Raw genomic sequence first — 13,025 nt, forward strand, 5'->3', positions numbered from 1 at the left:
CTTGATATAAAAAATGCAGCAATATAATTTTTTTTTCTGAGACAACATAACCATGGCAGACACAGTTGCAGAATGACTCCACTGAGATTTTCTGTGGGTATTCTTTAATTAGAAGTGAAAAGAGATTACTGAAGGATTATATATTTGTCACAATTTTGCCCCTGCTTGTCTTGTCTGTAAAGGGAAGATTCTGTTAGACGTTAAACTACATATATGATGCTTTAAAAATTATATCAGGGCATGGAATGAAAATAACGAGATATCACTGGGATTCCCACCCCCACATATTTATTTAATATACATGTTATAAAGACATCTAAGCCAAAGGGAAAATATAAACACCACCTGCCACACTCTGTACGAGTGGCTGTTACAAAGCTGGGCAAATATATCTTGATTAAACCCCCTCCCTGTCTTCAATCTTGATTCTAAATTCTACCCGCCTTCCCAGAGGCATTGCACTCCATGTCCCATCATCCTCAAACAGCAGGAGCCCCGGTCAAAGCGGGCAGGCGGTGCAGAAAACCTGCAAGGGACTTGTGTGGCGAGTGCGAAAGGCGGCCCAAATGGCGTTGAACTACAGCCCCCCATCACCCTCGGCCTCTGGGATACCTTGGCTGGGGATCATGGGAATTGTAGGCCCACATATCTGGAAAGGGGCAGGTGGAGGCAAAGCTGCTTCTCTATATATTATTTCTGTGTCAAGCATTCCCAAATTTATCTTTTTAAATAAGAAAAAAAAACCTTGTACGTTTCCTTACTCCACTGTGTTTGGGTTGATAATCCAAATTGCTCAGCTTTCTCACCATCTCTTCAAGCAGCACAATGCGTGGGAGCTTAAGATTTTGTTTGCCACAAAGCCACTGGCTCGTAAGCCTCATTATCCCCTCATCTCCACGCCTCCCCGAGGAAAGAATGAGACGTCCCAGTGAGAAACAAAGCTTTTCCAAGAGGCAAAAAAAGAGCTTTTTTTGTTTTTGGACTTATATACTGCCCCATAGCGCTACAAGCACTCTCCGGGCGGTTTACAATTTAATTATACAGGCTACACATTGCCCCCCCCCCCAGCAAGCTGGGTACTCATTTTACCGACCTCGGAAGGATAGAAGGCTGAGTCAACCTTGAGCCGGCTACCTGGGATTTGAACCCAGGAGGGAACAAAACCCTGTTCTGAGCAAAGCCCTGTTTCGTGCTGCATCTGGCAAACAAGCTTTCTTTTAATTTCCTGACCGGTCGTTGCAGAGGGAAACACGGGGCTCCCTTTGCAAATTCACAAAGTTTTCCTTTTACATATTCGCAAGGTTCGCTCGGGCATGGAGAGCCAAAATGAAGCATCCCTGGAGGGAAAACATCAAAACAGGAAATGTGCTTTTCCTTCTACTTTTTTTTGTTTTTTGACCCGGGATGGGGGAAAAAAAAACAATCCATTCTTCATTTTCTTTTTCCCCACTGAGGGAAATCAAGGCAGGAGACAGACCAATTTTAAAAAAGAAAGAAAAGAGAAGGGGAAAAAAAGCATGGAGCTTCTTGAGGTCAACCGGCGAGTCGGAGTGGTGAGGTTCCAGAGGTACAAAGACTCGGTGCCCGGCGGTGTCGAGGTCGTGGCGGTGGAGATGATGGAACTGGAGGCCTCTCCACACCGCCCCTGCCCTCTCAATCCTGCCGCTGCGCCTCTCGCACCTTGTGCCGCCCGAACTTGTGGGCCCCCTCCTTGGACAGGGAGGAGGACAGGCGTGGGGTTATCTTGGGCTCGAGCCGGCGAGGCCGAGAGTCCCGCTCCGGCTTGGGGTGACCCTTTCCTCGATCTCGTTCCTCTCGGTGGTGACTCTTCCTTTCCTCCTCCTGCCGCTGCGGCTCACGCTTTGCCTTCCCTTCCCGGCGATGCCGTAGGCCGTGAGAAGGCGGTTCTTCCTCCTCTTCCTCCTCCTCCTCTTCCCTTTCTTTTCCCACTGGCTCGTGATCTTTCCGAGCTCGACCTCTGGAAATCTTTTCCCTCTGGACTGCTTTTTCTCTGCTCTTTCTGGGGCTCCCCTTGGAGACTGGCACCTCTTCGGTCTCCTCCTCTTCCTCCTCCTCCTCCTTTTCTTCTATGTCTATTAACTCTGGTTCCTCCTCCTCCTCTTCCTCCTCACCCTCCATTTCTAGGACCTCTTCTTCTTCCTCCTCCTCCTCGTCCTCCTCCATCTCCAGAGGTTCCTCGTCATCAGACCAGTCCAGCCACCTCTCGTAAAACCACCGCTCCTCCTGGGAAAAAAAGAACACCACCGGTCTCATTCCGAACTGTTAATCCCCCTGGTCCCGAAAACCATCAGGGATGGCTCTCAAATAGTTGAGCAGATGCCACCCGAAACAAGCCACAAGCTTCCTGCTAGGCCCAACCAAGACCCAAAGTCCATGGCCCCTTCTGGCCGTCATCCCTCCCACCTCTGAATGGCCACTCCAGTTATCCAGCGGTTGGGAGCTAATGGCACTTTCTCCCCCTAGTCACGCAAACCTTCCCTGTGCTCCATGCCAAAGCAACCCGACTTGACTGTTAAGCTTTTCTCGCGACAGCTGGTCTGGAAACAAAGCCAGCAGATTCCCAACAGGAAGAAGAAGGAGCTCAGCTCCCCCGATGTCCCTTAGGTTGACCCTAAGATACCTCCTCTGCCGTATTTTGTCAGCGACCCGGCAGGAACAGCTAATAACAACCACCACCGCCTCTTTTTCCCTCCTGACTTCCCTCTCTTTCACTCGACATCACCCGCCCAAACTCACCAGTTCTCCCACGCCGCTTTCCGAGGTCCATGCTTCCAGCTCGGTCTTGATAACGTTCTCGCTGTATTCAATAATCTCTGGGTGAGGAAAAAAGACGGGGCCATATTACGGAGAGAGGTCTCGCCCCCCCCCCCAAAGCCCTTTCTCTCCACCCATCCCTTCCAATCCCCCACAGGGGAAAATCGGCCACGGAGACTTAGAATGAGGGAATTTCCTGTCTTGTGAACAAGCGCGTGGCCAGGGCATTGTGTCAGAGGCCACTTTGGGGTTTCTTCCTTGGGTTATAGATGCCCTGGGTTTTTTTTTTAGGGCTGTGATGTGCAAAAAGCCATATTAATTTGGGGGAAGACAGAGAGTTTCTCCTGAGGGTGCTCAAATTAAGCAGTAAGCAGGCTTCTCCTCTCCTACCTTGGAACACCTGGCAGCCCACGCTGAGAAGGGCCACGAGGGAGGCCACGAGGAGACACTTGTTCAGAGTCAACCCTTCCCAAGGAACCGTGTCCTTGCCACGAGCTTCCATTTTCCTTCTCACAGGCTTGGCTGCTGCCATGCAAAGGGGATTTTAAAATCAATTCAAGGAAAGGGAAGTTTAAGCACACACACACACACACACAGACTGGCTCTCACACACACCCCGCCTGGCCTGAACCCCAAAGTTGCAAAGGAGGACAATGGGGCAGCCCTTTTGACACACTGTCAGACTACAAAGCCTATCAGCCCCGCGCCATGGGTGCCATGAGGACCGACAGGACTCGAACTCAAGCCAACTTCGGCTTTCCCTGGAACTGATTCCAGAGGAGGTCAAAGCTAATGATAACATTTTTTGTGTTCCCAAGTTCTTAAATTTCAGCCCATCCATATTTCCAGTTTCATTGCAATTTTCATTCGTTCCTCAAACATGTTCCTCGTTTTCAGTATAAAGTCGGAAAACTCCATTTCTGGCATTGCACCGGCGCCTTCCTGGTTCTATCGATCCCACAGAGTCGCGGGCTTCGATGTAACACGGGCCCCTCGAATTAGGGCTGAGCCATTCAACATAGAGATGTGTCGCTGACATTTTGAACTCACGGGGTTGAGAGGGAGGCTGACAAAGAAATACTAATGCAAATGAAGAAAGATGAAGAAGGCATAAAACCGACACCACGCACACACAAAAACCCCAGAATCCTTTGTCTGAATATGGAGAAATGGGCAGCTTGTCCCAGCTGATCATTGGAGAGTCAGCAGGACAGGAATCATAAGAAACTCATACCTGCTGGTGCAGCTGGACGGGCTTTCTCAGGCGGCTTCTTCTCTTGGGGCCTTGGGGCCTTTTCGGCTCGGGCTGCTTTTGGCTCCGGCGTTTTCTCCCTTCCTGGGATTTTTTCTGCTTGCGGCGCCTTCTCGGGCACCTTTTCCGCCCTCAGCACCTTCTCGGCGATCTGCTCGGCCCGGGGTGCCTTCATGGGTGCCTTTACGGAAAGAGGGTTTTTTGCCTCTTCCGGTGATTTCTCAGGAAGCCCTGATGGAGCAACCTCGGTCACGCTATCTACAAACTCATCGAGACCCTTTTCGACGACGTGGAGCGAGCCTCCCTCTTCCTTCTCTATCCCCTGAACAGAGAAGGGTCTGCTTATTGATGGAATAATACATATATCCCAATCTTCTCCCAAAACAGGGGCCCAAAATTGCTAAAAAACCAGGTGCGACTAAAAACACAATATATTATAATATTAAAAGGCAGTTAAACAAGAGGCGCTTTTCATTCCTAGAATCTTCTCCCCTGGAGGCTTGTAGGGCCAAACTAAACATGACACTCATCCTGTATCTAGAAGCAGTGCTCCCCTCAAATGGGAAAAGAGGTCTGATTGTAAAAGACTCATGCAGAGAAACAACAGAGATGATTTTGGCCACCTCTCAGTCAGGAGTGATGAATACCCAGTAGTCGAAGCTTCTGACTGGGAGATCCGGGTCGCCAGCCCCACAAAGCCAAGAAATTTACTGGGTGACTAAGTTGATTCACTCTTCTCAGCCTGACCCATCACGACTCTTAGCTCTGCTTCCCTCTTTTTGCTAAACTAAGAAGTAACCAGCTTTGAATTTCAAGGAGCTGGGGGACTGCTTTTCTTTCTCGTATTGTGAGGATAATACAATGAGTGTCTTCTCTTTTTTTTATATACGCCTCTTTGTGGATCCGTATTTCGGTGTCCTTGGACGCGGTTCCAGCACAGATAAAACTTCCCAACAACTCGGGTGGAGGGTTGAAATTTTGCCAGCTGAGTTTGGCATGTATTGTTTCACAAAAAACTGGTCGAACCAGGGAATAAAAATGGTTCTTTCATGAATCACAGTGCCTAGTATCATCCGGTTAAAACATTTATTTTTATATATATTAAGAAAAAGAGGTCAGGTTCCCTAATTTTCAACCCGAACCCGGCTGTCATGGTGCTGCATTTAATGTTCTATTACAATCAGATTTCTTTTCCCCTTGAAGGGAGCACTGCTTCTAGATATGGGATTAGTGTCTTCTTTAGTTTGGCTCCAGAGCACCAAAATTCACAGGATGTGTGTGTGTGAAACTTAGAGGTGAATCTATGTTGGGAAAAGAAACAGCAACATCCCCCGGTCTGCTTAGGGTTATAGGATCTGGACCACCTGGCAGAGCTGACACTATGAATTTACACGCTTGATCTGAGTTCCTAAAGTCTGCTACATGCAGATCCCCACCACCATCGCCATAACCCAACCACCACCTGGTAGGCACTCTTTGGCACCAGGGCAAACGGCATCCCCCTCTGCCCCCGAATCACGAGTGCAAACCCCCATGAAAAAAGGAGGAGAATGTGAGTCTCAATGAAAGAGAAGATTTATGCTTTATAAAAAAGTGGATAGGTCCTGATGATGTTGCCGTTTTTCTTCCTTAACATAGATTCATCTCTAAATGTTGGTGCTCCTGGGTCCAAGTTCGAGGTACCCCCACCTTTGCTGCTTCCCAACGGGTAGATTAGGATGAAACCTGATCCTAGTCCCCAGTTTCGGGAAAAGGTTCGGCCTAGATTTAAAACTCATCAGGGCCCCGATCGTGACCAAACCGCCCCTTTGAGGCCATCTGGAGCTTTTTTTTTTTAAGTCAACAAAATAAAAAAAATAAAAAAATCAAGACATTGTCTGCATCGTCGATCCGAGATCGAGGAAATGGCGTGAGCCCTAGAACCAGTTTTGATTCCCCAAAGGGGAAGAAAAATCTCTCCACGGCCTGACGTGAGCAACGAAGCCTGTGTTTTATGAACCATCCTAAAGCCAATCATCCTAAAGCCAAATGATGCTGCAGTTAATGTTCTATTAAAATCAGATATCTTTTCCCTTTGAGGAGAGCACTGCTTCTAGATACGGGATCTGTGACTTCTTTAGCTTGGCAACGGGAGGGCTACCTACATTTGGGGTGCTGATCCCTGCCTCTTGATTCGCCATTACTGCAGCATCTGTTGAAACAAGAACATTCATGTGAAAAAAAAAGGTGACACTGCAAAAACCCCAAACCCACGAATTATTATTATTTTTTAAAATACTTTTGAGTATGTGGACCCTAAAATCGGAAACCTCGCATTTAGAAGGAGTATGATTTGCCATTTTTCCTGCACTCCAGCCTGGTTTAGGCCATAAATAGCCTTTTAAAAAAGAAACCAGAAGTGAATAAGGGTCAAAAATCAGCCAGCCCTGGACTTTAACATATCCCACCATGTCCTGCACCGTTTGGCTGTTTTCTTTCAAGCTGTCTGGAAAGTAGCAAGCTGGCTTAAGGATCCTTTTCATGGAGAAAGTGGGGTCATGAAATTTCGAGCACAGAAATTTGAGGAACAAAATGCTGCAGCAAGGATAAGAAAAGTCTTCGTCGGGCGAACCGCAGACCTTCGTACCTGGGCAAAAGGATGGAAATCTGCCCCAGAATGGAGGGAAAAAGTTTAAAATAAAGTTGAACAGAGACTCCCACATGTTAGAGTCTGAAAATACCTCCTTGTTTCTCCTTGTTCGTCTGCTTCTGTGTCTCCTCGGCCGGAATTTCCCTCTCTTTGATAAGTTCTGGGTGATCCTCGTTTTGCCCCATCACCCCACAAGGCTCCGTTGCCATCTCGCCTTCTTAAAACTGCAGATCACAACGAGAGAAAGAGCGGCGACGTGGTTTTGTGAACCCCGGGGACCGCCTCGGCCCCCAGCCCATCGCTCCGTCAGATCATGACACTTGCAAATGTTCGAGGGTGGCCATTCTGCTGGATTTCACCCTGCGCGTGTGCAGGCCTCTGGGCAAGTGGCCAGTGTCAGGATGCGGGCTGTGGGTTACGCGGCCGAGGGGCACAACCCGGGCCACAGCATCACACACACGTGGCTTACGCCGTGGCCCTTCCTCCGTTTGCCACTCCAACAGGATTCTGGATTGAAAATCTTACAACTAACTCAATCCCGAATAGATCTGCAAAGCCCCACAGCTACAGTGGGGTCTTGACTTGAGAACTTAATTCGTATTGGAAGGCGGTTCTCAAGTCAAAAAGTTCTCAGGTCAAATCTGCATTTCCCATAGGAATGCATTGAAAACCATTTGATCTGTATCTGCTCTTTTCCGTCCATAGAAACTAATGGGAAGCTGCTATTCTGCCTTCAACCACTAGAGGGGGGTATTTTGTTTCTTTTTTTTCTTAGGTCAAGAAAGGTTCAGGGAAGGCAGAGAAAATACAGTCCAGGCAGTAAGTACAGTACCAGGCAGTCTGAAGACTCCCAATCCACTCTCTAAACGCTGGGAGTAGTGAGGAAGCAGACAGGCACCCTTTTCACTGGCCAACAGTTAACTGAAAGTTCAAATTTTGCACTTTCCCTGCCTCCCACGTGGTTTTTTTTCAGTTCTTAACTCAAATCTAAGTATGTAAGTCAAGTCAATATTTTCCTATGAGAGCGGTTCTTAAGTCAAAATGTTCTTAACTCAAGTCGTTCTTAAGTCAAGACCCCACTGTACCACCCTTCAAGAGGGTGGATTCTGCGGTTGCCATTTCCATTCATAAACATCGCTTCAAATTACGCCTCTGTATATCTAAACTAGCAGGCGCCATCTCATGCAAAGTGGGGTATACTTCTTGCAGTTGACAAAGTGGCCATCCTAGCCATGGGGCCAGAGGCATCGTCCTTCCCCAGGGAGACGCCAAACCCTTCATTCACACCCAGACACCGAAAACTGGCTCCCCTCGGCCCTGTGCTGTCATCGAGCAAACCTTACAGCAGTTTTCTAAGAATAGGGACATGAAACCTAGTACGTTGGCCTGATTCCAACCTGAGAAAAGCTGTTCCGACTGGGCCGTCTCCTGGCAGGTGCGGCGCTGGGAGGAAAGTAGCGTTCCCAAAGGAATTTGCTGCTTTTTGGAAAGTTACTGGTTGCAGGGTCTGAAAAGCAACTTGTTCCTTTGTGCTTTGCTTTTTCATTTTTTTTTTAAATGGGGAATGATTGCGCAGAGAAGCAGCAAGTAGAAGCTGGCAGAGACCTCCGAGAGTTAATTTCGAGTTTGTTTTTATTGAGGGATGAAGCATCCTCTCTCATGCTTGGATGCCCTTATAGGATTCTGAAGGAAGGTTCGAAACGTTACCAGCAGCACTACAGGTGTGGCAACCGCCCACGTGTGGGAAGGGAGCATTCACTTACAAATGGTTGTAACATGTCATGTGTGTGTCGGCAATCATGCAAGCCAGCTGTGCACCCCGTTTCGCCGCTGGTTGTGCGAACAAGATGACCGGGTGCACAACCGACAGCCTGCAAAATAACTGTCATTATTGCTTCAACTTCCATCACCGTTTCTTACACAATCACATAATCCATCTGCCCTGTCCGTCTGTGGCACAGATTCATAGAAGTGTGTGCTTCCTCTTAATACGTTTTTCCTTCCAGTCACACTGTTCCTTCAAACCTCCATGGCCCAGCTGTCTGACCCGCAAACAAAGCCCTGAGGTTTCGCCTCCCGGTCGCAAACCCAAACCCGGCTCATTGGCCATGTGCAGGAAGCAGGTGGGAAGATAAGCAGAAATCTTTTGGGAAGGAAGCTCTACTTCGAACGACATTCTTTCGGCCAGCTGAATATCTACTCCTTTGTACACAGTAGAGACGGAGGAAAACCAACGAGATGTAACTTATTTAGAGTCCTTCTCCTCATAAATAAGTCTGGAGTTCGCTTTCTCCCGTCACCCTCCGTGTGAGAAAGAGATGCATTTCCACAACAGAATAACAAAATAAATAAATACTAGCTGAAGCACGGCGGATGAGGTCTGGGAGCAGTCCAGATGTCTCTCTCTCTCTGCAGGGACATAAAACAGTCCCCAAATTGGGAGATTCAGCCCCTTTTGGGCTGTGTGCGCTCCATATGCTAAGCAAAGGCCTGGAAAACATCTGGAGTTAGTTCATTCCAGGGCAAATGAAACAAGGAAAAACGGGTTTCGTTCTACTATCCTCCTCTTTGCATTTAATATCTCATAGAAACCAGGGCAGGGGAGCTGCTGAGTCAACCCCAGAGCAGTACCCAAAAATAGTTTCTTTCGTCCGTGCGAGGTGGCCCATGCAAGGCAACGGGGCTGGACTCTGGCCGGAGGGTTGGTCTGCCCGCTTTTGAGCCAAGAAAGCTGGCAGATCTACCCTCGGACGCCGGCCCCCGGCGGGTGGGCGAACCCCGCACCTCCATGCGGCGTTGGCCAACGCAAAAGCTTCCCGCGTGAGACGTGCCACGTGCAACCCGGACCATGCGGGGGGTCTTACCTGGGGCTCCTGAGCCTCCTGTCTAGTCTCTAGCTTGTTGCCTGAATCGGTGGCGGCTCTCCCTCCCCCCCCCCTCGCTCTGCCTTACGGTTAATATACAGTGACAGGTGCTGGACGGATCCTTCCGAAAGAAAATACCAGCCAATCCCCGGGGGGACGGGAATGGGAGGTTGTGGGTGGGAGAGACACGCCATCTGCTTCCTTTTGCAAAAGGCCATCAGACTTCAACCTGACTTGAGAGCGGATGGAGGAAAGAAGTGAATCGTGACCAGTCTGGCCCTACGGTTGGGGGTTCCCTCTGCACCGTCCCGAAAATGTTGCCAAGAAATCATTGCTCGAAACTACAGGGATCCGAATGTTTCCTCAGTTTCTGGCTGAGTATTGCAGCAAATCTGACGTCTCAGGGATGACCCCCAAGATCTTGCTGCCTGAGGGCAGGAACACCACATGACACCCTCTCTTCCACATACAGAAATGGCATGGATGTTGGGTGGGAGGCATAGGATGGCCATTCCACGCCACCCAAGCAGAGCAGGCCAGTATAGGCTATTTCATCAACCAGCTCTTCATAGATTTAATAAGCCACGCTTCCTTGAGAATATCTGGAGTATCTTCTATTGTAGCTGAAAGGTTTATTGAAAATGGGTGGTAGCAACCTCTATGTGGAGCACCGGGTAATCATGTGCGTATGTGGGTTGTGAGCTTCCTTCCCACGTATGGTGACTTCCTAAAGGCACAGTCATGGACAGCTTAGCTTAAAATCTTGGAAATTAAGATCTATGGATTCCTCGGTTTTTTAGTCAATCCATCGCACGTCGGTGTTCCTCTTTCCCTACTGCCACTTCTCCTAGCATTAATACATTTCCAGTGGGCTTTTCTGGGAAGTATCGAACCTACGAACTCCCTCCTTTGAGTCCTTTTTGTTTCTGGAAAGGCGCCATTTCATCCTGCCACTCCATTGACTTGGCTTGCTGTTTGCACAAAATCCGATCCTACGTTTTGCACAAAATCAACCTTGCAAAAACAAACACTCAAAAAGCAGGGCCAAGTGGAAAACAATATGGCTCTCTTGCAGGTTGAACGGGCTTTTTATTTATTTATTTATTTATTTATTTATTTATTTATTTATTTATTTATTTATTTATTTATTTATTTTCCTTTTGAAGATTCATGAGAGAAAGATGCTAAAGATGGACAACCTTAGCTGTCTTGAGGATCAAGTCAAGAAGATTGATTTCCGAGCCAGGTTATACAATTAAACTTTAGAAAGTGGACATTACTAGCAGATGCCAGCTCTCCCAAATGAAACACCTCAAGAATCTTTCATGGGGCCTCAAAATGAGAGCAACCCTTTTTTCCTCCAGTATTCAGTATTAGCATCAATAAATTTGATTTTGAGCACCTCTGAGAAAGGCTCTCTGGCCATTCAAGAATTTATCCTTAAATTCGGTGGGTGGTGTGGAATGGCCATCATTTTAAAATTTAATTTTAATTGAATTGAATTCTAAACCTTGCCGGTTTGGAAATAGTCATGGCTGGCTGATGGATTAGCATGCAGCAGTCCTGTACCCCAAAACTGGGATTTTTCTGTTGGACTCTCGATTTTGGCCCATCTAACACAGAGGAACACCCGTTGGGGTTGGAGTTTAACTTTACTGGGAAAATTGGAAATCAAAGGATCCAGGTTCTGTGATGATGTCCGGTTTTGGAGAACAAGGTTTAGGCCCGGAAATCCAGACCGAAAATGGTTTGTTTGGTTTGTTTGAAGAACATTTCCTGGCACCATGGCGTACGGCTAGAGCAAAACAATGGGGCGCGCCGTGGCGTCCTTAATGCCGGCCGGCCCAGCAATAACAGGGATTAAATGAGATCGGCCGAGCCATCTCCATAGCCAAAAGCACAAAGAGAGACAGAGAAAATGTTGGAGAGATTGTGTTAAGAAAATATTGCACCCTGAAAATGAAATTACATTTGAAGAAGGGAGGGAGGGAGGGAGGGAGGGAAAATATCAGGGTGGAATGAGCATCAAAAATATTCAACTTCATTAAAGTTTCACCGGTATCAAGGACCTGGTGCCTTCCGGGAAAAACAACAACCCAGAGGACGCCGTTTTGCACAAAATGGGAGGTTTACAAATTTAGCAATGCATCCTTCGGACTGTACAAAATCATGGGAGTTCACATCTCCCTGACGGGGCCGAAAAGTTACTTTTCTGGAGACTCCGGGAGGGGAGGCAGGTGGCGCGAAGCCTTCCCTCCCAGAAAACGAACCTGAAAGCAGACCCTGCTTTTTTTTTTTTTACTTTTTTGCTCCCCCCAGCAAGATAAAATAAAATACTATATAAATCATTAATTTCACTCATAGCATTTCTCTATGCCGTTTTAAAAATCAAGAAATTCATCCGAGCTTGGGGTCTCTGTGACGTGCGTGTTGTATTGGGGCAATTTTATGGCTCCCCGTATATTAGGGGGCTGAGTGTATGAAAATGTGTTTCTGTGTATAAATATACACAATGTATATGTATATATATGTGCATATGTGTATATACACATTTACACACACATATTTAGTCTGTGTGTGTCTGTGTGCATGCATACTGTATATGGATAGAGAAGTGATACATGTATGTTGTGTACGTTATGCTACACACACATTCTCACACATGTGTGGCTATGTATTACTAGGGTCTGTGGATCTTCATGTCGCTGCAATAACATACACTATATTTATCTATATGTAGATATATGTTGTGGGTTCTTAAGCATTGTTATTTTTAATATAAATATATGTATTTGTGTGTGTGTGTGCATTTAAAAGCTACATTTATAGACACACAAATGTATATTTCACACTTGTTTGCACATATATATATGTAACCTTGCACATATTTCAACTGATATATACACACTTGTGTGTCTGTGTCTAATGTAAATAAAGGCCTATATAATACGCCTTTGGGCCTCTACGCATGCGCAGTTGCCTCAGCTAACGGCATTTCTTCCTCTCCCCCTTTTATCATCTCCTCGTCCTCATCGCCACCGTCTTTTTTTAAAGAAGGTTGACCAATCAAACGCCTAAACTACATTCCTTTAACCAATGAAGAGGGAGGTCTTTCTCCACCTGGTCCCGCCCCTCCATCCTTTATTTGCGTATGCCTTGCGCATGGAATGAAAAAAAAAATCCCTTCGGCAGCCTACCAAGCGGTGTGCGCATGCGCCTACTTGACCCGACTTCCTTTTTTTCCCCTTCCCCTCAGCCAATCAGAAACGAGTTGCTCCCTTCAAGGTGACGGGAGGAGAAAAGGAAGGTTGTTTACCTCAGAAAGAGGAAGATGGGCGTAAGTTCGTGGGCGTGGCTTCCTCCCTATCTAGGGAAAAAGGGGCGTGGCGATCGACGCTTGGCTGTCCCGAGGCCCGGCGGGGGCGCCCCCACGCCCTTCCCCTCTGCTGAAGGGGGCGGAGCCGCTCTCTTCTCTCTGACTCTATTGGCGAGCGAGACTCGGGGG

At 47.5% G+C, this 13,025-nt stretch overlaps 1 protein-coding gene across 4 annotated transcripts; it reads right to left on the minus strand.

The window, feature by feature from the left end:
* Positions 1-296: 296 nt before the first annotated feature.
* Positions 297-12,987, minus strand: JSRP1 (junctional sarcoplasmic reticulum protein 1). 4 transcript variants are annotated; one of them, XM_072978065.2, is made up of 7 exons: positions 9,521-9,602; positions 6,748-6,880; positions 6,172-6,218; positions 4,010-4,349; positions 3,166-3,297; positions 2,758-2,834; positions 297-2,244 (listed from the first exon to the last, which is right to left on the minus strand). In XM_072978065.2, exons 2-7 carry the CDS (start codon positions 6,863-6,865, stop codon positions 1,654-1,656), a joined length of 1,305 nt encoding a protein of 434 aa, XP_072834166.2. In that variant the 5' UTR covers positions 6,866-6,880; positions 9,521-9,602; the 3' UTR covers positions 297-1,653. The 4 variants fall into 4 exon arrangements, with proteins under 4 accessions (XP_072834166.2, XP_072834165.2, XP_078234957.1 ...); XM_072978064.2 differs by having other exon boundaries at positions 3,166-3,300; XM_078378831.1 differs by lacking the exons at positions 6,748-6,880; positions 9,521-9,602 and adding an exon at positions 12,837-12,987 and having other exon boundaries at positions 3,166-3,300.
* Between the last annotated feature and the right edge of the window lie 38 nt (positions 12,988-13,025).

Source organism: Pogona vitticeps, chromosome 7 (genome assembly GCF_051106095.1).
Source record: "Pogona vitticeps strain Pit_001003342236 chromosome 7, PviZW2.1, whole genome shotgun sequence".
NCBI lineage: Eukaryota > Metazoa > Chordata > Lepidosauria > Squamata > Agamidae > Pogona > Pogona vitticeps.